General features: G+C 36.6%; 1 protein-coding gene across 6 annotated transcripts in view; it reads left to right on the top strand.

Annotated features, from left to right (window-relative positions):
- AFTPH (aftiphilin) overlaps positions 1 to 19,554 on the top strand; it is a 63,238-nt gene extending 43,684 nt beyond the window's left edge. Inside the window, exons 6-10 of one of the 6 annotated variants that reach the window (XM_063078548.1) lie at positions 276 to 398; positions 5,840 to 5,900; positions 7,454 to 7,537; positions 11,691 to 11,814; positions 18,436 to 19,554. In XM_063078548.1, the coding sequence (XP_062934618.1) occupies positions 276 to 398; positions 5,840 to 5,900; positions 7,454 to 7,537; positions 11,691 to 11,814; positions 18,436 to 18,580 (537 nt within the window). In that variant the 3' untranslated portion in view covers positions 18,581 to 19,554. The other 5 variants (XM_063078549.1, XM_063078552.1, XM_063078551.1 and 2 more) reach the window with 5 other exon arrangements.
- Positions 19,555 to 24,796: the final 5,242 nt, after the last annotated feature.

Here is a 24,796-nt window from a genome sequence, read left to right on the forward strand (position 1 = left end):
TTATGCTTTCATGTGATAATAATAACTATGTACTTTAAAACACTTGATTTAAAATATAAGGTCTTGATTCAAAAACTTTTGATTCTAAAGGTATTATTGTGAAACAGTTCCCATTATAGTGCTATAAAATTTTCTGTAAACAATTTTAAAGTGGTTCCTTTTTGTCTTTAGTACTTTTTAAATGACCTGTTTTTTTCCTTTCTTCTTTTTGTTAGATTAACTTCCATATAAAGTTTATGGATTGATACCCCCATTTAATAGCTGATTTTTTTTAGGGTATGTTAGAACCCACAAAGGAACCATTGAAACCACTATCTGCTGCAGAAAAAATCGCTTCCATCGGTCAGACACCCACCATGTCACCAGAGATGAACACGTGTACATCTGATCAATTCCAGGTAAAAAATTTATGTGTATGGGTATGTTTATGTATGTATGTCCACATATGTCCACATACACTGTTTTTTCTTTAATATATGTTTCTTTTAAAAATATTTTTAAAACTTGATTTGATGATGAACGTGATTTTGGTTGTTAATTAACATCCTTTGGAATACAATGAACAAATTATCTTTAATTTTCAAAAACAGAAAGACACAATTTGAGAACTGGGTGATTATGAATACATTCTTAAACCTGTCCAGACCTTAATCTCTTGACCTATAAAATAAAGAGTTTGAAGCAGATATCTCTAAAGTCCCTTGCAGTTAGAATATTTTATGATCATAATTACTGGCACAAATCTGGTAAGTGCTGGATTTTCAAAAAAAGGGGAAGGGGGGTGGAATGCTGTATTTAAACCAACTCTTCAAGTCTGTTACTGTTTGTTTTAACTGAAATCCTGTGAAATTTTATAAAGCAATAAAAGTTAGGTGCGTCTATTGCCTCAAAAACTATTGTTTTGAGAATTTGAGTAAAACTGTTACTTAAGTTGAAAATGATATGACCTTTAACAAAACATTCTGTGGATTAGGAAAAAAGAAAATTGTTTTACCTTTTTTATCCTTTACCTCCTTGGCACTTCTAAACACAACTTTTATTTCAGTCTAATATGTTTAATATTAAAGTCTTCCCTCTCACTTTTTATCTGGAGAAAATGGGCCACTTTGCATTGCTTACTTGTTCCACGTCAAATTAGAAACTGACTCAGTGGTAGTTAAACATTGTTTTTTAGATTAGTGTTTTTAAGTGAACAATATTACCATTTCTAAGACATGTTCTTGCTATGTTTGTCACTTAACCCTAAATATCATCTTCATTTGTATCTAACACAAAAATGTATGTTTGCACAGCCTTTCCCAAAATGTGTGTTCCATTGAACACTAATCCCCAGAGATGGTCCACTAAAGAAGGGTTCCAGGGTAAAGTAAGTTTGGGAAATACTTCATATCATACCCCCATAGGAGATTCTCAACACACACATTAAGGACTCTGAAGAGTCCTGCAGTAAGTAACCCTATTTAATTTTAATTCATTTCTTAAATTTACTTGGCCATGGGACCCTTTTCTGCAGGGACAAGGGGAGAGGGGAGTCGTAACACCTGTAGAACTAATGTTTTGAAGGACATACTTTAGAAAATAATATGTAAAACATAGGTCCTACCCTTTTAGGTGTGTGTCAAGAAACATCTAATGTTACTGCTGTGTACCATTGTGGTTTATACTTGGGCATAGCTTGAACATCACTTTGAAGACAGCTTATTAGTGGCACTGAATTAATAGGCAAGGGGGGCCTGATGTGTACAATGCCTGTCCTTATTGATGGTTGGACAGCAGACAGGGTGGCTTTGGCAAAATGTCTCAGTCAGGAGAATCTGTCCTTAGTTCCTTTCCTTACCTTGCTTGATATTGCTCTCTGGCCTGTCAATTGCTCTCCCAGGCCTACCTTATCTCTGCCAATTCCAGAATTGCCTCCCCTACAGCACATTTCCACTTGTGTCTCAATCAGCATTTTTATTCCTACAGTACAAGATATTGGGACGGTATTTTGAGTAACTTCTTGGTCCATTTACTGAAGATGGAGCTGTGCTTACTGGGACCATTTGTTGCTAGTTTTGTTTGCCTCTTTTCCCTCTTCCCCTCCTTCCAACCATTTCCACATGTTACAACCCCACAAAGTATTGCTTATTTTATGAGTTAGCTGTCGCCTGTCATTTTTGCCCTTACCCAATTTGATCTTATGTACTCTAGTCATACCTCATAGCTTATCATCTTTCTTATATAATTTAATTATAGACTTCACTAAAGGTAGAATATACCAGATGACCTAATAAAAAACATGTGTGTTAATTTAAAATTTTGAGCTGAGATGCCTGACCTCCATCATGGAATTGTATGATCCTTGCTTGGCTCCATACCTCTGAGTCAGGTTTAAATATTTAATAAACATCTGAAATGCATCGTAAAGATTCTCTTTATAGAAAGTGATATTTCTTACCACTATTCTTTGGCATGCTGAACAAATACTATTTTCAATTTACTTTTTAGCCATGCAGTAATAACTTAAATTTTCCCACTAGTCATATTTTTCAGATGAAGTAGCCATAGTGTTTCAGTGCTAAGAAGATTAGCAAAATGTGCCGGGAAACACCTGACCAATACCTCATTTTTTTTCTTTTTTTTTTTTTAAAAACATATCAAGTCTTCCTTTTGTTTTTGGCATTATTAAACAGTGACTTTCAAAGTTAGCACAGTTGTATAATCCCCATTATGACTATACTTTTGGATCTGTATTCTATCTAAATTTAGGTACCCATTCAGTTTTGATTTTTGTGTTTTCTTCCAAATTGGCTTGTACTCATTCATCTTGTAACCACTGCAACTCTTGTTTAGCAATTTAATAACTTATTAATACCTGTTAATTGTATTTTTTCTAGAATACAATTAACTTTTACCTGAAAAGACAGCTTAAGGGTGTAAAAAACAGTAGTGATACCTTTTGCTTGTTGTTTTGTTTTTGGGGTTTTTTGTGTTTTTTTTTTTTGGCTGTTTTATCTTCATTCAAAGAAAAAGAATGTCACGGTCACACCATTCATGGTGCCATTACTGACTCCCCTCTTAGTAAGATCAACACTTTAACTGTACTTTATTCACTGCTAAATGGAATCAACTCTCTGACCAGCTAGTCACCACTAGCAGCTTCCTCTCAGGCTACTTGATGTGACTATTTTAGTTGTGAATCAGAATTTTGAGCTAGAAGTAAGAAAAAAACAATTATCTAGTACCATGCTCCCGTTTTACAATAAGAAGACATGTTTAGAAAGGCTAAGTGATTTACCCAGAATCATACATCAGGGGTACAGCTAGGACTAGAATCCATCTCCTATCTCCAGTCTCCATATTTTTGTTGTTTTGATTATGACCTTGTTTCCGTAGTGCTTTTGTCTTTGCAGTAATCATTCGTACTACACTGCTTCAAGTTGTTTCAAAATGCTTTATTCCAGTGCTTTCTCTTCGAGTTGCCTTACTTATGATTAGTTAGCCTTTTTTTGTTTAGGTGTCCTGTTTTTCATTTCCTCATTTTCACTAAATGTTGATTCATGTTTAGCACCTGATTATAATTTTGGCTATGTCTTCAAAATGCCATACACCTGTATGAGAAGCTAAAATTCCAGCAAATCACTGAAATATTTCTATTCACCCAGCTACTTGACATCTAGATAGAACATGTTAATAAAAGCGCTTGCTCGTTTATCCAGAAATTTTGTTATTGCATAACCTAGATTTTGTCTATCCATTCATTGTTGAATATGACTCGAAGGTGTCACTGATCTAGAAGTGGGATAAATTGAATCTGCTGGAATGCTTAGAGCTTTTTGTTTGTTTTTGAGATTAGCTAAGAAGATCTTTTCTAAATGTTTATTGGTCCTGCAGATAGGTTATAAGCTAGGTTTTCACCAGGATTATTTAAATTTTATTTGAAATAATTATAGATTCACAGGAAGCTGCAAAGACAGAACAGAGAAGTCCCTTGTACCCTTCACCAGTTTCACTCATGGTTAAGTCTTACATAATTATAACATAATGTAAAAACCAGGAATGTGTATATAGTTTTATATCTTTTTATCAAATGGGTAGATTCATGTAATCACCATCTCAATCAAGATAAAGAACTCTTCCCCTCACCACAAAGAACTCTCATAGTCACACATTCCCCTCCCTGCCACCATACCTTACACCTGGCAGCCACTAATGTTAGCTTTTTTTCCTGTTTTATGCCTCCCACCTCAACATCCTAGCTAGACCTGATTTTTGGAGACTAAATACTTATATCAATTTGCGTATCATTGGTATCCCAATTAATAAGACAATTGTATGATAGTTTCAGGGGATTAGACTTTCACAAATAACTGATTTATGCTCCTTTCCTACAGGGGACAGTGTCTTTACCCACCCCCCAGAAAATGAGTATAAGATTTTAATAGTGCCTACCTTATAGTGAAGTACAGTGATAAGCAATTCCAAAAAACAAAAAAGACAATGACATGTTGATATTAAAGTCTGAACACAGGTTATCAGGTTATTTCAATAAGTATTATCAGCACCACCACCAAGACAAAAGAGAAACCAAAAAACCAACAATTTTTTTCTCATAAGAATATTCTTAAAATGAAGTGAATGCTCACTTAGAAAATGTTTTTGTACTGCCTTTCATCTTATACTTACCATTTGCTTATTTTATCTTTATATGTTTGGCACTTATGAAATTTAAAAATATAGAATTGTCAAACCAATATTGAATGTCCTATTTAGTGCATTATTTTTTTGTTTGTTTTTTTTTTTTTTTCCGTGACGGGCACTCAGCCAGTGAGTGCACCAGTCATTCCTATATAGGATCCGAACCCGCGGCGGGAGCATCGCTGCGCTCCTAGCGCAGCACGCTACCGAGTGCGCCACGGGCTCGGCCCATAGTGCATTATTTTTAAAAATTAAATTCTGATATCTGATAAGTAATTTCTAAGTTAGAGAGGTTGATTAAAATAAATATTTGGGGGCCGGCCCATGGATCACTTGGGAGAGTGTGTGCTGATGGCACCGAAGCCACGGGTTCGGATCCCTATATAGGGATGGCTGGTTAGCTCACTTGGGAGAGCGTGGTGCTGACAACACCAAGTCAAGGGTTGAGATCTCCTTACTGGTCATCTTTATAAAAAAATAATAATAATAATAATATTTGAAATTGACACTTAAAAAATATGTCTTATTTATTGGTCCATAATTTCCTTCAAAATTTGGAAAACTAAAGAATCAGAGACCTTGGACTTTAAACCTTCTCATTTTATATCTAAGGAGACCAACTAAATTAATTGAACTGCACAGGGTCATACTAGTAGTTACTTAGCGATATCTCTGTCTTGAATAACCCAAAACTCTTCACTTTCAGTATGGTACTATCTCCTATGCATTATATTATCAGTTAAGAACTTTTAAGTGGCTGGTCATTTAAAATAAACTAATACTCTTTAGTGAAAAAAGTCAGTGAAGTTTTTAAATATTTTAATATTTTTATTGTAATCAAGCCAATAGTTATCATGATTTGAAACTAGACTGAAATCTTGACATAAGATCAGTCCATAAACTTGTTTGAAAATATAGATAATTCCATTTCTCAGATACAACTTTTTGGATGTCAATAAGCTATACTGTTGGTAAAGTTTGCAATTTCAGTTTGTGTTAATATATGCAGGTAACCCTCTGAAATTGTAAATTATCCCAATTTTGTCTTTAGGTTCTTGGCTGCCTAATAGTCTTACTATAATAGTTTTTTTTTTTTTAAAGGATTCTTTACGTTGCTACAACCTGTACTGATTAATTTTGATTTTTTGGTTTTCAACTCTAGGAGTCTCTTCCACCCGTCCAGTTTGACTGGAGTAGCAGTGGCCTTACTAACCCTTTAGATGGTACGTCTCTCCGTAGAGCCTCTAGCACCAGAGCTAGAGTTAAGAAAGCTACAAAGTTCAGACAAACTTCTCTCTGCTGATTTCCCTTTTTGTTTAAACATAACTTCTTATTCTTATCTTTGGAAATTCAGGCTTTCTTTCTGAATAGTAATTGCTCAAGAAACCAGCCATTACTGTTATCAACAGTATTAGTGTCCAAATATAGGTAGTAGTATTTAGGTAAAATTTTAGTTTCTTTATCTTCAGTCAAAAATAAGCTTCTTTGTTATTTACAAACATCTAGGTAGTTTAAATGATATTTTAGCTAGGATCAATTTATTTGAAATTTTTTTCTGTGCTTTTAATTTATGGAATTTTCTTGGATGCAAAGTCTTGTGGCTAGAGGCTGCTTTAAAGCACAAAGCACAATTATTTAACCAGAAACAATGTGCAGATAAATTCATATTTATTGATTCAAAGTAGTTTTCAGATTAATAATATTTTATAGAGCACTTATATAAAAATGGAAAATTAATGATTTTCACAATCCTTTTCTAAACTTATCTCCAAATGCTAGTAGGCAGTTACAGAAACAATTGGTTTTACTCATGGCTTTAAAAGAAAATCCTGAAAAAGAATAACTTATTCTAGTAATGTGGGGTCTTTAAATAACACACAATGCTAGTTTTCTAGTGTTGACACCACAGGTTTTAAGTGGACCCCAATATAATTGTTCTTACTCCCTGTGCTTCTTGAATTATTGAGCCATTGTCTAAAACACCTGTCACCATCTAAATGGCAGTTGTCATTGCCATTGTCTGAAAACACTCTATCAGCTTTGCCTTGTAGTGGGGGTCCTAGGATATCTGGAAAGCATCCAATTGAATAACATAGTGCTGAAGGAAAGCCTGGATGCACCTTTTGCTGTTGTCTGGTGTCTTCAGTCAAATCATCATGCTTTTTATTAACAAACAACTTTTTAAAAAATGTATTCTATTTCTGATTACTGTTTCAGAGTTAAAGGGGAACAGTACAGCTTGAGGTTGCACATCAGGGTAGGGCAGTAATGACATTCCTTATTACTTTATTTTAAACTAAGTTTATGTATCAGTGTGTGTCCTGAAAGTGACAACTTTGTCATTTTAAAAAAATAATTAGAAACCAACATTACTAACATGAAAGACTGATTTGGGCATGTACGGTGATTTAATGTTGGGTTGAGATTAAAGTATTGTTTCCCTTTAACGGGTACACTTTCCCCTTGGTGTTTCTGATATGGCTTCCAGTTTTGATTGAAAGAATTGAACTCCTAACTAAAACCTTACTAAGTGTTACATTCTTTACATTGTACATGAGAAAATGTACATTGAATTAAATTGTTATTTTAGAAATGTCCTTAGTAATGAAAAACTAATACTGTACATTGTTTTAATGCTGATTTTTAAAATGTGTAATGACTACTAATTATAACCTGCATGTTCAAGTGTGTGTCTTACCCCTTTTTACACATAACCCCTCCTCCCTTGGCTTACCTTCTGTGTGGCTGCCTACCAACACGGTCACTGAATTTCAAGCTAGTGGAGGTTCCACTCTTCTGAACCTTGATTTCTTTGGGCCCGTGGATGACAGTAGCTCTAGCAGCAGCACCACAATCCCAGGTCAGCAGAGTGTTAAAACCACAATTCTAGTTGATTTACTAAAAGCATGACTATATCACTTGACTTTCCTATAAACAAGGAAACAAGTAGATTGTATTCTTTATAATGTCTTTCTAATACTTTTCTTTCATCTATCTGTTGTTATTTTCCAGTATCTGACTATAACAAATGACTTATGTGAACTGTATTTTAAGGAAAACTTTCTCAGAGTGTAATGTTCAAACCTGGAAGTAGTATCTAGGAATAAAACAATCTTAATGTCCTTAGACAGTTAAAGACAGGGTTTTTTCCCCCTCTAAGTGGAAAATGTGATATTTTATACACTTATTTTTAAAAGCATATTCTATAAAGACATTTGAAAAAATACAAGTTTAGAGGATAAGCATATTTTAGTATACAAAGATGACTTTACATTGTAATGCTTGTAATAATATAACCTTTATAAATTCTAGCATTCAATTAGTTGTTTATTAGTGCTACTAAATATATAATTAGGTTCTAAAATGTTGGAGTCTAGTCTCTAGTTATGTAGTCCCACATAGAAGTATTACTGTTTTTATGTTGCTCTTAAATAGAAAGTATACTGTTAGTTTTCCATGGGGAAAGAAATGTTACAAAAGTTAATAGTAGAAAATAATTGCTATGAGATACTAAAAGCTAGAAATTAAAACTTACTGGAGAACCTGTTAAATTAATGTTCAGCCCTGTGAGAGTTCAGTTCATTGACCAAAGGACTAATGTACTTTGTCATTTTCTAACTGAATAAAAGATTAAAATTATAATGGCATTTTTATGTTTACATTTTATTTAATATGATCTTAGTGAGTCCCTGTCATCCTAACCTGTAATCTGGTAATCATGCCCATCACCAGATGCTGATGCCCAGAGATCGCATAGCAAGAATCCCTCTCTGTCCCCACTAATGGCCAGTTTCACAGCCAGCCTGTTTGCTGAGAATTTGCTGGTTTTGGTCTATTCCACTAAATAACCCTGCCACCCACTTCCAACAGGTTAGGGGCCATGATGGGATATGTGGGAGACTAACAAAGTGTCAGCTAAGGGTGAGCCTGGGACCCAGGATGCCCTTCTCTGAGATCTGGTCATAGAAATCTGATCCTGCTACAGGGAAGTTCCAAGGCCATTTGGTATACAATGACTGGATTCCTCAAATCTAAAACCCTGGTTATCGTTTTTATTGTTTTCAAGATTTTGCAAGCATGTGAAAAACCAATCTGTATCTAGTTTAGACTTCAAAATGATATATTTTACTATTTACTTAAATTACTTCTAAATATATTTGTTTTATCTGTGGAATGACCTGGGTGATCTATATAGTTGTCTGACATTTCATAATACTTAATGGGGGTTCGGGGCAACCAAAAATTTGTATATCATTTTCCTTATTACTGTGTTCCCAAGAATTAATTATCCAGCTTCCATTTTAAATTTCCTCTCAGCTTTGTTTTGCCTTGAACTATATTATAATTTAAAATGAGGTCACTATTTTTCTTTTGGGATGCCTAAAATCTGGTTTAAATTTAATTTTTGGTTACATTTCAAACTCATTTAAAAACCATCCATAAGGAGCACAAATAACCTGGCCATATAAAGAAGTACAGAAATGACCTGATAATCAGGCTCAGTGTACACAGCTGCAAGAAGAGCAAGCGGGTTCAGAAGCTTAGAGCTTTAAATGGAAGTGAAATCAACGTGGTCAAATGTAGTCCTCATTACTTTGGAACTTTTAAAATATTTTCGTTCAGTATTTTCATTAATATGCTCTAGCTGCTGTATAAATTTGATTACTATAAATCTACTTTGGCTTCTTTTTATTGCTATTGGGTTTTGTTAAAACTCACCATCAAGCTACAGGTATCAATACCTTCCTTAGTATTCCATTTCACCACCTGCTTGCACTTTTTCTGACTTGTTTCTGGGAAAGTCATTTTGTCTTAGCTTGCAATTATTTAGTTATTTTGTGTGTGAGACTTAGGAGGTTGGCATAGAACTTGGTTGGCTAACTTTAGTTATGTAACTAAACTATGCCTCATTAAGGTTCTATTTTTTAAAACAACTCTTCCATTAAAAAATTACTCTCCAGTTATTAGTGTATAGTACATAGTTGGCTTATTTTTGAAAAATTTAACCATAGGGTTTTTTGTTTTGGTGTGGTGGTCATGGTTTTGCGCTGGAGGAGTGTGATTTTTTTATTCTTCTTTTTTTTTTTTTTTTTTTTTAATTAAATCTGCCACTACTGTTTGACAGCCAAGTGGCCAATATTTTATAAGCCTAATTTTAGTTTTACTAGCACTTTCCTGTTGCCAGTCAGAATGCAGTTGTTTATTCTGCATTATACATTAGACATCAACTTAAATTTTGTGGTTGCTTGGAATCTAACCTCTACTGGTAGAGAAGGAAAGTGCTTTGGGTTCATTTGGTCCCTTTACAGACATCTACAATTTTTTACATTTTAATTGCAACCCATGTACTTACAGAAATATAAAAAAGGTTTTTTTTTTTTTTTTTTTTTTTTTAAAGATGACCGGTAAGGGGATTTTAACCCTTGACTTGGTGTGGTCAGCACCACGCTCACCCAGTGAGCGAACCGGCCATCCGTATATGGGATCCGAACCCGGGGCCTTGGTGTTATCAGCACCGCACTCTCCCGAGTGAGCCACGGGCCGGCCCATAAAAAGGGGTTTTTTTAAGTATATTTTGGAACTGTACCTTAATGAAATATTGAGAACTTGGGAGAGTCAACATACATTTTCTATAGCCTTCCTCCCTTGTTAGACTTGGTAACTGTGGAAGCCGCTTTTGCTTGTTTGATTTCTGTAAACATCTGAGATCTGTGTGTATATCTACTGGTCGTCTGCAAAGTTGGTTAATAGAAGGCAGTTCCTCATTTTTGTATTCCACCTTGAAATATCCTAAAAGGAGGAAACTTATGAAAATATACACGTAAATATAAGCTTTATGTATAATTTTATCTGCTGATCTTGCAAGGTTGGTTGGTTGGTTTTTTAGAAATAAGCGAACATTGAAGAACCTATAAGACACTTTTCCTCGCAGTCTTCTTTTCTGATATACCCTGAAACTACTGAACTTTGTTCCTCAAATAATTTCCTGGGACTAAGGAGAGATTAGGATTAAAAACTTTTTTTTTTTTATTTATGTACTATCCAAAGTTTAGCTTGAGTTTAAAATATGTAACTGTTCTTTTCAGTGTTTTTTGTGGTCATTATTGTTATTTAATATAAATCTACATTGTATGGAAAATAGAAAAAAGTTATATGTGTATTTTAGTGAAGTCAGATGGGGGAGGGTTTTTTAAAAATTTTTTATAGATTTTTGCAATAAATCTCTAACTCCGCTTCCTTTTGAATTATTCTAACAAGGTAGTTGAATTATTGGCCACCAGATTCAGATATGAGACTACTGAAATATAATTAACTCTGGAGACAAGAATTTTCATTTTGTCCAAAAGTAGTGCTTTTATTCACTTTTTCTGAAAATGTTTTACTCTCCCCACCTCTTACCTGAAGAACAAATGTGATATATATATATCTTTAGTAATATTTTGATGCTTTAAGTTCATGTTCTTAGTAGTCATAATGTACTTAACCAAATTATTTACCATGTTTGAGACTTTATATTAGCTTCCAAATCCTCTACTGAGGAAGAAAATAATGGAGGGAAAGTGGTCAGGGAGATAGGAAGAGAGGAAGTTTGAAAAAATGAGGTTATTCAGTCAATTTAAAAATTGGGGATGTCATAACAAATCATGTGCATTCTATTTATAAAATATTAATAACTTTCATATCACAAGGCTAATCCAGAATTGGGGAAGTTTTCCATAGCAGATAGGAATGTTAGAAATATTTGGATAGGATCTGCTACATAAATGTTAGGTTAAGGGTATATTTATTCCAAAGTGGAATTTTAAAAGTACTTTTCCTATTTTATAAAAACTCCAAAAAGTGGAGTTTATAATTTAAAAAATAAATGCAGTATTACAATAGTGTTCTAAGGATGTGTTGTGCTCATAAAAGTCTCAGATGTTTATAGAATATTGCCTTTCGCATCTTGGATTGTGGCTAATTGAGTAACCCATTGCAGCTTGCCATCACTGACTATTATTTTATACTATAAGGTGTGGATCCAGAGTTGTATGAGTTAACAACTTCTAAGCTGGAAATCTCCACCTCAAGCCTCAAAGTGACTGATGCGTTTGCAAGACTCATGTCCACAGTAGAGAAGACAAGCACATCTACCAGGTAAACAGCCAGTGTTAATTATACCCTACTTTTGAATTCTGAGTTAAAACAGACCAAAGAGTAAAGCTCATAAGTTGGCAGTATTCCAATATATTGTATTAAAATTCACTTTATATTTATAAAAGCCAGTAGATGCCTAAGTCCAGAAAACAGTATCAAATGATGGTTAATTATGAACTTTATTAGAGCAGAGTTATTTCATAAGAGACTAGAAAGGGCTGACAAATGTGGTTTTCTTTCTCCACCGCCCCCCCCAACACACACTTTGTAGAAGATAATACTGATTAAGTATTGAGATCATAAAGCCTTTGTAGAAACACTCCCCCTTTCCCTTCATAATTACTGAAAAGATCTTCGGGAACTCAGTTTCATACTCCAAGAGTCACCTAGGCTAATCTTTTCACTTCTAGACTAAGAGTAGAGAATAGTCTTTTTTTTTTTTTTGGAATTTTCACTAATGTGCATCTCTGATTTGGGACATGAAGGCTTGCTTTAACCAAGCTTTCTGGGAGCCCTGTCAGGGGCATGGCCTTTAGTAAAGCAGTTATTATTGCCAAGTGTTGGAAACAGAGACAAAAACTGTCACTTGGGCCTTGTGTTCAAGAAACTTTAGTTTTACATATTTAAGCACTGGAATAATCTGTTGCTTTGACATGTTAACCATAAGAATAAGCCAGTTCCTAATATGAGGATACTTCAAAAAGTTTTTAAACTTTTTGAAAAATGGAATTAAAAGTTAATATGAATCTTTCCATAAACCTTTTGAAGACCCCTCAAAGAAAGGTAATCATTATGAACCAGGAGATCACTAGTGCAAGAGCAAATACTGGTTGATTGGCATGCCAGCTCTGCTGTCCTGATTCATCAGCATTTTAATGTGGAAATATTTACTTATTAGTTGTCCCTTTTGGGAGAAGTATTATAGCTTTTTTTCCTAAATAAATATATGCCACTCACATGTTAAATTCAGATTTATGTTTTAAGCAATTCTTCTATAGAAGAAGTTTCATCTTAAATAAGCCTTTTTTTTTTTTGTCAACCATAAATGTTTATCTGTCTTAACACTTTACCTTAAATTATCACATTGCCTTTTAAATTTTTGTGTGCTTATATCCATTCATTCAACAGATATTTATTATTAACACTATTAATATTTATAATTATGAAAGCCATTATTATTTGTTTTATAATTGTAGATACCCTTAACTCTTCCCTAGATAGGATTTGTAGCACGCACGTCCTTGTTTGTCCACAGATTCTCCATTGTTCTCACTGCCCCATGTCTTTGTAGTATGCTACCTGGTACTGCCAAAGCCTCCTATTAAATTAACCTACTTATAAATGCAAGTATTATGGATTTTTTGCTTGCTTTCTAATTTTTTCTCTTTCCTAACAAATCATTTCTTCAAATTGAAACTCATCTAATACAAATTTCTCATCCATTTCTTCTATGTATGTTAACTAAAAGCAGATTTGACTTTAAGAACAACGACAAACTGATGCTTTTATTGTTTGGGCTTCGCCATGCTATTTTTAGGACAACCCTTTCTGGAATAACCCTGTTTCCTCACCTTTTCTCCCCTGCATGCCATCTCACTCCTGAACTATGGCAGTTTTCAAAGTCCCAATGATGAGAATTAATTCTTTGTGCCATTAGGAGGAGCTCTAAACCACTTCGTTAACCTGCTTACTCTCCTAATTTTTTAACTCATCCTTGAAACATGCTGTACACTAGGGAACTTTTCCAACCCCTCTCACTTTAAGAAGTTATTTTCATTTTTTCCCTCTTATTCTGTATTATTGGGGAATCAACTAAAACTATACTGTATATCCTGGAGTCAGTATTATAGCTGCATTGAGTTACTCTCTAGTACCCATCCAGCTTCACATATAAAACAAAATAAATTAAGAAAACAAGTTCCCAACTTTGTATTTTCTGTTTTGAGGAATGTATGTTATTTGAAAATGGTGAGAAGTGCAAATATCCGTGAGTTTTACAATTTGTGTGTAAAATCTTAAAATACTGTAAAATGTCCCCAGGAGTGATTCTCAATTGTACAGAAAAGAGACAGGTTGGATGGCATATATAGTTTCAGAAAGCATTTTCAATATTTTGGCTGTTTTTAGGTTGTTATGTTTTTCTTTTTGTTTTGAATAAAATTGCAGAAAGTAAAGTTCATCAAAATCTTGAGTCTTGACAATACACGGTAGATAGAAAAAGCCTTGTGAGGTGCTTCAGGGAAGACAGAGTTTAACAGTGATCAAGGTAGAGGAAATTTGACATGGAACAAACATCATTCCATACCCTTTTCTAAGTGCCTTTGAATATGTAAAGGACATATGTGTGCTCTTCTCTTTCAGTACACAGGTTGTGAAAATGATGACTCAGTTTTAATTTCCTAAGGAAATACAAGTTCTTAGTTTTAAAATAGTTTCATCTTCTTGCTTGCCTTCCCTAATGTGGAGAAGAATAACACTTCCTAATCTAAATCAGTGGATAGCCAGCTGGGTAGTAGCCACAGACCTCTTACTGAAGTGTATACAAGCCCTAGTTGCCAAAAGGGATCCATTTTTTTGGGGGGGGGGGGGGCTTTTTATTGAGATATAATTAATATACAATAAAATTCACCTTTCTCAAGTGTACAGTTCACTGGTTTTTAGTATGATCACAAGGTTGTGAAACCATCAGCACTGTCTAATTCCAGAACATTTTTAATCACCCCCAAATGAAACCCTGTATCATTAGCAGTCACTCCCTCTTCCTCTCTTTCCGCAGCCCCTGGCAACCACTAATCCGCTTTCTGTCTCTGTGGATTGCCTATTCTGGTTATTTGAAATAAATGCAATCCTGCAATCTGTGGCCTTTTATGTCTGGCTTTTTCACTTAGCATTACGTTTTCAAGTTCATCCATGTTGTAGCATGTTTCAGTATTTAATTCGTTTTTATGACTGCATAATATTTCATTATGTGGAAATAACATTTTGCTTGTCCATTAATCAATTGATGAACATTCGAGTTGTTTTCACTTTTTGGCTACTATGAGTAAAGGTGGTGTGAACATTTGTGTACAAGTTTTTGTGTGGACAAATGTTTTCAGTTCTCTTGGGAGTAGAATTGCTGGGACATATGGTGACACTGTGTTTAGCTTTTTGAGGAACTGCCAAATGTTTCCACAGTGATGGCACCATTTTACATTCCCACCAGTAACATATGAGTATGCCAATTTCTCCACATTCTCACCAATATTTGTTATTGTCTGGCCTTTTGGTTATAGTTATCCCAGTGGGTGTGAAGTGGTATCAAATTGTCATTTTGATTTGCATTTCCCTGATAGCTAAGGATGTTGAGCATCTTTTCATGTGCTTATTGACTATTTGTATGTTATTTGGAGAGATGTCTTTTCAGATTCTTTGCTTATTTAATTGGATAATTTGTCTTTATTGTTGAGTTGTAAGAGTTCTTTATATATTCTGGATACTAGAACTTTATCAGATATATGATTTGCAAATATTTTCTCCCATTTTTGGGTTGTCTTTTCACTTAATAGTATCCTTTGAAGCACAAAAGTTTTTAATTTTGATGAAATCCAGTTTATATGCTGTATATATATTTTGTTCTTTAGTTGCTTGTGCTTTAGGTGTCATATCTAAGAAACCTAATTGCCTAATTCAAGGTCATCGAGATTTACACCCAGGTTTTTTCCAAGAGTTTTATAGTTTCAACTCTTTGGTCCATTTTGAATTAATTATTGTATATGTTGTGAGGTAGGGGGACCATATTCATTCTTTTGCATATGGATATACAGTTGTCCTTGCACCATTTGTTGAAAAGACTTTTTCCCCCATTGAAAGACCTTGGCACACATGTCAAAAAATAAATTGACCATAGATGTTTATTTCTGGAATCTCAATTATATTCCATTGAAAAAAAGATAAATCTTAGCTGGAGAGAATATCAATCAAAATTATCATTGCCTTTTTCTTTCAGAAAAGGTCATAATATAACTTATTTTCAAATTCTCCTCAAGTATTTACTACTTTTATTCTAAGAAGACTAGCTTACATCAGTGCACAGTGACTACAGATAAATACACAAACTATAAACTATGTAAACTTTTAATTTTTTTTTTTTTTTTTTTTTTAAAGATGACCGGTAAGGGGATCTCAACCCTTGGCTTGGTGTTGTCAGCACCACGCTCAGCCAGTGAGCAAACCGGCCATCCCTATATAGGATCCGAACCCCTGGCCTTGGTGTTATCAGCATTGCACTCTACCGAGTGAGCCACTGGCCGGCCCTTAAACTTTTAAATTTTAAAGCACACCTTCATATTGCCTCCAGGTAGTGCCTCTGAAATAAGGCAATTGGTAAAAACCCTAGAATAATGTTTACCAACTGTGTCGGGTAAAAGCTTCTTCCTTGCTCTCCACAAATGGGTAAGTCTACTTAGGTGCAATTTTATTTGTAATTGTTTTAAATAACCATTTGTCATTACAAAAGCACTAAGGTATATTGTAGAAACTTAGAAAATACAGAAATACAAACTACAAAAAAAAAGTATCACAGTGTTACCATTCAGATTTCTATTACTCCTTAGTGCATATTCTTTCCAATCTTTTTCTGTGCAAAATATACACTATATTTTTTTTAACCAAAAATAAGATTTTATAGTTTATATTGAAACCTACTGTTTTAGTCAGTGATCTCCATCTGCCAAGTTTAGCGAGTTTTCATTTCATCCAATATCTAGGTTATATTCAAATTTCTCCAACAGTGTCCTTTCTCTCTGCTTTGTACAAACCAATATTTATTCCAGGACTATTATACCTGGCTGTTATGGCTGTTAAGTCCCTTTTAACCTAGCCTTTCTCTCCCATCCCTTTTGTTTTCTGTTTAATAACTAACACTAGAAGACCAACCAGTCCAGTTGTCCTGCAGAATGTCCTAAGCTCTAGATTTGTCTGTTTGCTTCTTTCAAGTAATATGAGCATTTACTATGTTCTTTATCCCTCTAATTTCTTGTAAATTGGAAATTATATCTAAAGGCTTGCTGAATTCACGTGAACGTTTTGGAATACCTCACAGATGTTATATCACATCAGAAGACGCATAACATCTGGCTGACTCTATTTTTAGTGATGCTAAGATTGACCATTGGTGAGAGGTTGACGTTTTGCACCATACAGTTTGTTTTTAACTTTGAGACCAGAAAGTAATGTATCTGGTTTTACTTTGGAATGATACAGATATCCAGTTCCCTACTAAACATTCACCTAATAGTTTTGCCAACATTTAATTTCAATTAAAAATGTAAATTTTAATCAGAAAAAAATTTGGATTGCTATTCCATTTTTCTAAGAAACTCTAGAACTAAGTTCAGTATTGGATGATCTGCTGATATGCCTGAAGCTGTTTCCCTGTTAAAGAACTTTGGTCCTAAAAGTTTGTTGTTGGATTTTGCATTCATTCTATAAAATCTTTATTTCAGCCTGGATTCGGAACATCTTCTGTGGTAACAACAGAAAAGCCTAGGTATAAAATAAAGGCCTGCAACTGTCCTTCCTTTCGTGCTCCACATCTCCTGACTTCCTGCTCCCCCTCCCAACAAATAAAATATTTAGGTGAAAGAAATAACTTGTGTCACATCTAATAGAGTACCAACTATCTTTTACCATGAAAAGAGAATTGAGATTTTTATAGTCAGCAATTTAAAATGATCTTTGGCCTAAAATTAATCATCTGTATGACTATAACTATCCCTTCAATATATTTAACATCCTGTGAGAAATAGTTTGGATTGCAATAGTGTGCTCAATTTGAGCTACATTTGAGGCTCATTTGGCATTTTCTACAGCTCACCTGCTGGGAATTCCTGGGTCTCTAAGAGTTTTTCATATCTGTGCTGGGCACCAAATTGCTCACTTCTCATTATTGGGGCCAGTGTAGTAAAATATACAAGACTTCATCTACAAGACCCACAGGATTTAGAGTCCCCTTTCCGCAAGTCCTTTCCTGCCCGTGTACATGCTCAGCACCAGCAGCCAGCCCTAGTGCTGCAGCAATTGGACCTGCTCTCTGCATCCCAATGGGGCCGAGACTGGGTGTTTTTGAGCCAAGGGCTCTCACTCCTGGAATTCCCCATTGGGGATAAAGCAAGCCTGAGGTTATAATGACTTACAAAGCCTTATGCTAGATATACTTTGTTTTATGTTGAGGTAATTTTGGTAGTTTCACAGGGGGCAGGGGGAAATCCAGTTGGGTGGAGTGTAATAGGACTTCAGCATTATATTTCTTCTTAGTAATATTTAAAAATTATGCCTAGGTAGATGCTTCTAGCCTTAAGTAAAACTGTGATCTGTACACCTGCACATGTGAATGTCTGTACTTACCTGCCTAGCTTTAATGAACATACATAATAGGCTATATGTTGCTCTTCCTAAGAGATTTGGCATCTGGCACAGGAAGCACATAACACAAAAATATTACAAGATTCAGGGACTAGCAAAGGAAAAGATACTTAAGTCCCCACAGTTTGCTTACTACCTGCCTTGACAGTGAATTTTCTCTCATTTAACATACAGCAGAGTCACATTAACAAACTTGATGTTTTCGTTTGTCAATAGGAAACCAAAAAGAGAAGAGCACCTGAGTGAAGAAGCTATCAAGGTGATCGCTAGCCTTCCTGACTTAACGTTCATGCATGCCAAGGTGTTGATGTTCCCTGCCACGTTAACACCTTCCACAAGCTCCCAGGAAAAAGCAGACTGATAAGTGATATGAATTGGACAGTTTTAATTGCTTTCCCATTCCTCCATCCCTTCCCTACCATCAAAAGCATAACTGCTCTAATTAAAAAAAAAAAAATTCAAGTTCAGCTGATGTGTTGGTAAGCCGCACTAGAAAGATATACATAGTAATGTATATTTATTTACATACTAAAGTCCTAAATTTATATTAGAAAAATGTAAATAATCGGGGGTGAACATTTTTGAAGATTTATTCTTTTGTGTTGCTGGGATGTATACATTTATGTCTTTGTGAAATACACTGGTGGTGTCCTTCTTATGAAACTTTTGAAATAAAAAAAATTAAAAACTCAACTCTCCACTGTCTGTGAAATCCCCTTCGGTCTTTTCAGATTGCATTGAATGTCCTCTTAATTTTTCATATCATATGTTGAATTACTTTTGCTATCAAATAAATAAGCTCCAAAGTCCCCATTTTAAAAAAATTTTTGTGTGTGATGGGTTTATTTAGGATCTGGCTTTTGTTAACATTTTGGGGCTCTTTTTTAATCTTTTCAGTCTGGCACATTGCTGTTTGACCTTTTGCAAGGTACTTCATCAATTGCTCTTTAGTTATAGGGTATTGATCATTGTCAGGATTTGATTGGGAGGGTTTAAAAAGATTGTGTCTGTTTTAAATCAGTTTGATTTGGAGAAGGACCAAATTATATGAATGTCTTACAATGAAATTTACTTGTTACTGATTTTTTGTTCTATTGTACCACTATTTTTTGAGGATTTTGCACAGTGTAAAATGACATAATCATAGATTGCTATGGTTTAGGCTGTAAATACAGTAAAAACTATGGGTTTTAAATGTTTGGGGAAATTCCTATGGAAAAAGAGACATGTAGAAGAACCTCTAACAAGGTTAATGTGCATGCCCAAGGTCTTTTGAGATTTCAGTGTGTAAATTTCCTTTTAGCTTACACAAAAAATAAAATAATTTAAAAGAAATTTAGCCTGGTGTCATTGTGCTTTGGTATCTGAGGAAGAGTATAATGCATTTGGATGTGAAGTTTTATTCGCTATTAATTTATTTCAGTCCAGAGGAAATCATTTCATAGGGATTCAGCTTTGTTGAAACCAGGAAGAATTAGAATCTCTGGCCTATAAGAATTGGATCAGTACTTTTAGTGGCTGAACTGTTCTTTGTTTTGTTTTTTTAAAGATGACCAGTAAGAGGATGTTAACCCTTGACTTGGTGTTGTCAGCACCACGCTCTCCCAAGTGAGCCACGGGCCGGCCCTTAGCTGAACTGTTTTTATATATAGAACATGAGGTCATAAAAGAAAATCCCATGATTCATTATAACATATCTTCATCAGAATATTGACAAAGTTAAATAGGGATTTGTAGGGAATTTTTTTCTTTCCAAGGAAATATATGCATGAAATTAAGGTGAGGAGAAAATTTCTAAAAAGTAATTTTAGAATATTGTTACTAGATAGTGCTTCACCAAAAAGTCATGACATTTCATAAGGAATAGGCAGTCAGCCTGACAGTCGTCTACCTCATCTGCCATGAAATGTTCCAGTGGAACTCTTCTGCACCTCCATCATTGACGGATGTTCCTGTGTTGCCATGTTGTCACATGGACCATTGGAACGCTTGTCTGAGTGTAATGTAAGTATCACCTGGAGTTAAGTTCAGAGCCCACTTATTAGCTGTGTTACCATGAGAAGGTTAATCACCTTCTCTGAACCAGAATTATATTACTTACAAAAATGGGAATGATACCTACTCCATGGGGTTGATATATTAAAATACATAAGACACTTGTCACACGAGTAGACAGTCAATAAATGGTAGCCAGAGCATAGCATCAACATACCCTGTGAAGGCTCCTGGAGTCCCAGTAGATTTAAGAAGTAGTCACAGAAGAAAGCACCACTTTAAATAATAATGCAATAACTTATTTTAAAACAATCAAGTGGGACTTCCTTATGAAAGTGGCCCCTCTTTAATGACTCATAGAATGGATGTTTCATCTTATAACCACTTTGAATAAGCCAGACTTCCTTTTTGTTTGCCATGTTGGTCTTTGATGTTTTAACCACAACAGGTACACTAATACTGGATCGTCATAGGTTAAAGTCAGTGCTCCAGTACTGAGGACCAAAACTTCTCAGCTTTGCGCCAGACCAGGTTCAAATTACACCGGAAGGCAATAGCAGTGGCTGTTGTGGAAGAGCCTTGAGCATCTCCCTGGGATCTCAGGTAAGGGAGGGCCTGTCAGCTGCAAGTTTGTCTTGGTCATGAGCTGCTTCTGGAAGCAGCCGCTCATCCATCTTTCTTAAAGTCAACCAGGAAGACCCTGCAGAGCTGTGAAGGGGAAGTAACCAAGTAGCAGGATCCCCAGTAGACCAAAGCACACAATGATTTAGCAATCAGCTTTGTGTCCTTTACATCTTGAAAGCAGCTCACTCATCCCCCATAGTCTCATCCCACTTGATGGCCAAATCCAAAGAGCCATACATAATCCAAGCCAGACTGGGAAATATAGGAGAAAACTTCCCTAAGTTGAGTCATCTCTACTATTTTTATGAGTCATTTTTTTTTTAAGAGAGAAACTTGCTCTTCTCTCTACGTGATTTACAACTTGTCATCTTTTTATTCCTCATATTTCTTGAATCAGTTAGGATTAGGCTTGGCTGTGAGTAACAAAAACCCAAAATACTACATTTCATGTAATAAGATTCATCCTTTTGTGACATTTTAACTGCTCTGAAATTGGGATGTGTCATATAATTGGATGGGTTTTCTGTTTAATTGGCAGTGGTTTCTTTTTCTTAGTGATGTATTAAATAATGCTGTCTTACAACCGTTGTCCTACATTGACAGAGTTGATGAAAATGGTAATGGTGGCTTAAGAAACAGAAGTTTCTCTCTCCTGTAGAATGCTGGAGGAAAGCAGTCTAGGGCTGGTGGGGGGCTCGTAAGATCAGAGACTGAAGTGCTTACGATCTTGTCGCTCCACCATTCTCAACACATGGTTTCTATCTCATGGCCGAAGGTGGCTGTTCGGGTTACAGCCATCATGCCTACATTCCAGCTATCACGGAAGAAAGGATGAAGAGGGGATTCTCCCTCCTGTTAAAGACACTTTCCATAAGGTGTACACAGTATTTTCAATTACAGTCTATTTTATTGACCATAACAATCTATTGGTTGCATCAATGACGGAATACAGACCTGGATGAATGATGATAAAATTATTTATTGCGTGCTTACTATGTGCCAGTGATGATATGGGTAATCTTCCTTTAATCTCCCACCCTGAGTAGATGTTTTATCCTCTACTTGTTTTGTCATCCTTATGCTGCTTTTAGAGCACCGGGTCATAGAAATTTTCAAGCTGCCATGAGGTTTGGGAGGTCATCTGTAGAAATGCTCTGGATGGCCATGAGATGCCAAAGGTGAAGTGTGACTAGATTCAGCAAGGCTTCTCCTGTTCTTATGATCTGTGGGCCACATGACGAAACCTGGTGTTGTGTTGGGAAGCGATACAGAGTCTTCCTGGCACACTGGGTGGGGAGTTGCAGAGATTTTTTACTGGTCAACATTTGTATCAGGGATTTGGATCACTAAGGATATTTATCAATCTGGGATGACAAGCTGAGAAAGGAGGGGAAGTGTGTGCTGGATGGTACAATGAAGATTTGATGAGGTGGACAGGGCGAAATCATCGTCACACCAACAAAAAGGTTGGAAAAGGATAAATGTAAAATGCTGTTTTTAGGTTCTAAATCTCAGTGACACCAGTAGATGCTAAAGAAACTCTGGCTTGATGGCAGTTAGGGGAAAATCTGGTTGTCTTCCTGACGGTAAATCAAGAAGTTAGCCTGACCTCCAGAATATTAAAATTACCCGTAAGTTGTCTGTTAGGCTTCAGGTACCCACCACTTCAGTTATCTTTTCAGCCTGGACCATCTCTGAGGATAATATTCATACCACTTTACATAATTTTTATTTTATTTTAAATTTACCTCTTTCAAAACTGCTCCCTTACTTCAGTTTTCAAAAGCCAGGATTTGGGGAATCAAATGATGGTCACCTTATTTCAACCTTGAATTACATGGTGAACTGTGACTTCACCTCCTTTGGCGCCCACCCTCCGGACTCTCCTTTTGACCCGAGCTCACGCGCCTCTCCCGTCTCGCTGTCTCTCTCCTGAGGCTCAGGGACTGGGGTCACAAAAGATCAAAAGCGTCAAGGAGTGAGAACGGGGAGGCCTTGTGTCTGCTCTGTCTACCTTAAAAAGGGGGCTGCTCTTGTCTTCTATACAGCATTTCCTCTACAGAATCCTTGATCGAACAGCCAGTAAATGTCCTTTACCAAGATCCTCATCCTCGACCGAGCTCTTTTCTGATGGCCCCCTAGCCACTCCCACCTAGATGTCCCAGACTCCTGAAATTAAGCTTGGGCACCACAAATCTGCCACCCACACCCCTGCCACGCCTCTGGCCTCGGTAGGCCCTTTCTTCACTTTCCCACATTCCATGCTCACTCTTGGTCTGCTTCCCTTCCTCAGCCCTAGCGCTATCGGTTCTCAAGTCCTTTGAAATATGCCTCCTAAATATCCATTTCCTCTCTCTTCAGGCCCTCATCATCTCTTACAAAATTACCTTAGCCTCCACAATGACCTTCCTCCACCTTTCCTCCTTTGCATCTAATCTCACACTATGCCAACAGAATGCTCTTTTCCTGCTAAAAATTCTTCACCCCCTCGCCCTCTGGACAGTCAACTCCTCGGCATGTTGCACAGCACCTGGGATCTGTCTCCTCTCTGCACCATGGGCCCCTGCCTGGCTGGCCAGCTCCTTGATGGTTGCCAAATGCCCCTGGGGGCTGGCACAAGCTAGTCCCCCTTCCAGGAATACCTTTCTCACCATCCATCCAGCGCCATTTCCTCTGGGAGCCTTTCTGGGCCACTCCCACCAGACAGAGCTGGCTCAGCAGCCGCCCAGAGTGCTTTGCAGACCTCTCTGATCATGATCATATACCACTCATAATAAAGCTAGTTTACATTTATTAAGAGCACCAGAGACTACCAGATAACTGGGCTTTACACAAATTCTCTTAATCCTCACAACAACCTTAAGAGATGCCTGAACGGTACTTATCCCCATTTTATTGCTGAGGAGACTACAACCGGGAAGATTACATAACTTCCCCAAAGTCACAGTGCCAGGAAGCAGAAGGTTCTTGAACCCAGGTCTGAATGATCGCAGGGCCTGCACACTTAACCACAGAGTACCAGCCTGTGGGCAGGTGAAGGCTATTAAAGTGCCCATCAACTTGCTTCCTGATAACCCGTCTTCCTTGCTTAGGCTGTGAGCTCCTTGAGAGCAGGGACCGTGTCTGGCTCTCGTTCGTCTCCCTGGCCCCTGGCACAGTGCCCAGCATGTGGGCAGACTTTCACCTGGTTTGCATCCTAAACCAGTTTATACATGAACCTCAGTAAAATGAACAGGGTTCTTTCCAGAATCTGTGCTTCACCTTCTGGCAAATATTGTGAACCCCACCTCAGGTCCCGTCTGAATTTTTCCCCAAAATATCGTATTTTATCAATCACTGACTCAATTCTCCAAGCTCTGAAACAACCCCCAAACCCATAAGGTTTCTGTTTTGCCAAATGCTATTTGTTTTTCTTTGTTTTCTCCTCAATCCCAGCCTTGTGCAAACAGCAAGAAAGCACTGGATATGGGGTGATCTCGGCTGCTCCTGGGGTGCAGCTCTGCAGCCCACACCACCAGGTGGCCCCAATTGGAAAGCACACAGCTCTGTGGGAGAGACTCCCAAACCTAGAATCCATCCTGACCATTCCTCAGAGGGTGGCCAGAGTGGATGATTGTGGGATATCAAAAAGATGCCTCTCAGTCCCTGAGCGAGGCCTGAGTGTGCCTCAGAGGGGCTCAGATGACCATATTCTCAGGTCCTCAGACAAAGCATAAGACCCCTGAAAGGGGATGTCATTAGACATAATAGAGTCATGAAACTAGTGACATGAAAGAGGTGTCTGAAGGCAAGCTCCCTGTTGAACCCTGCCCAGCCATCCATCAGCTTTCAACATCCCATTGACATTACCCCTCCTTTTCTGTTAATCAAAGCAAGACATCTGTGTCTGGGCTGGACGTGGGCAGGCAGGGGATAGGGAGTTGCTCCTGACTTTGTGGTTCTGTGGCCAGTACCCCAA

Source organism: Cynocephalus volans, chromosome 14 (genome assembly GCF_027409185.1).
Source record: "Cynocephalus volans isolate mCynVol1 chromosome 14, mCynVol1.pri, whole genome shotgun sequence".
Classification (NCBI taxonomy): Eukaryota; Metazoa; Chordata; class Mammalia; order Dermoptera; family Cynocephalidae; genus Cynocephalus; species Cynocephalus volans.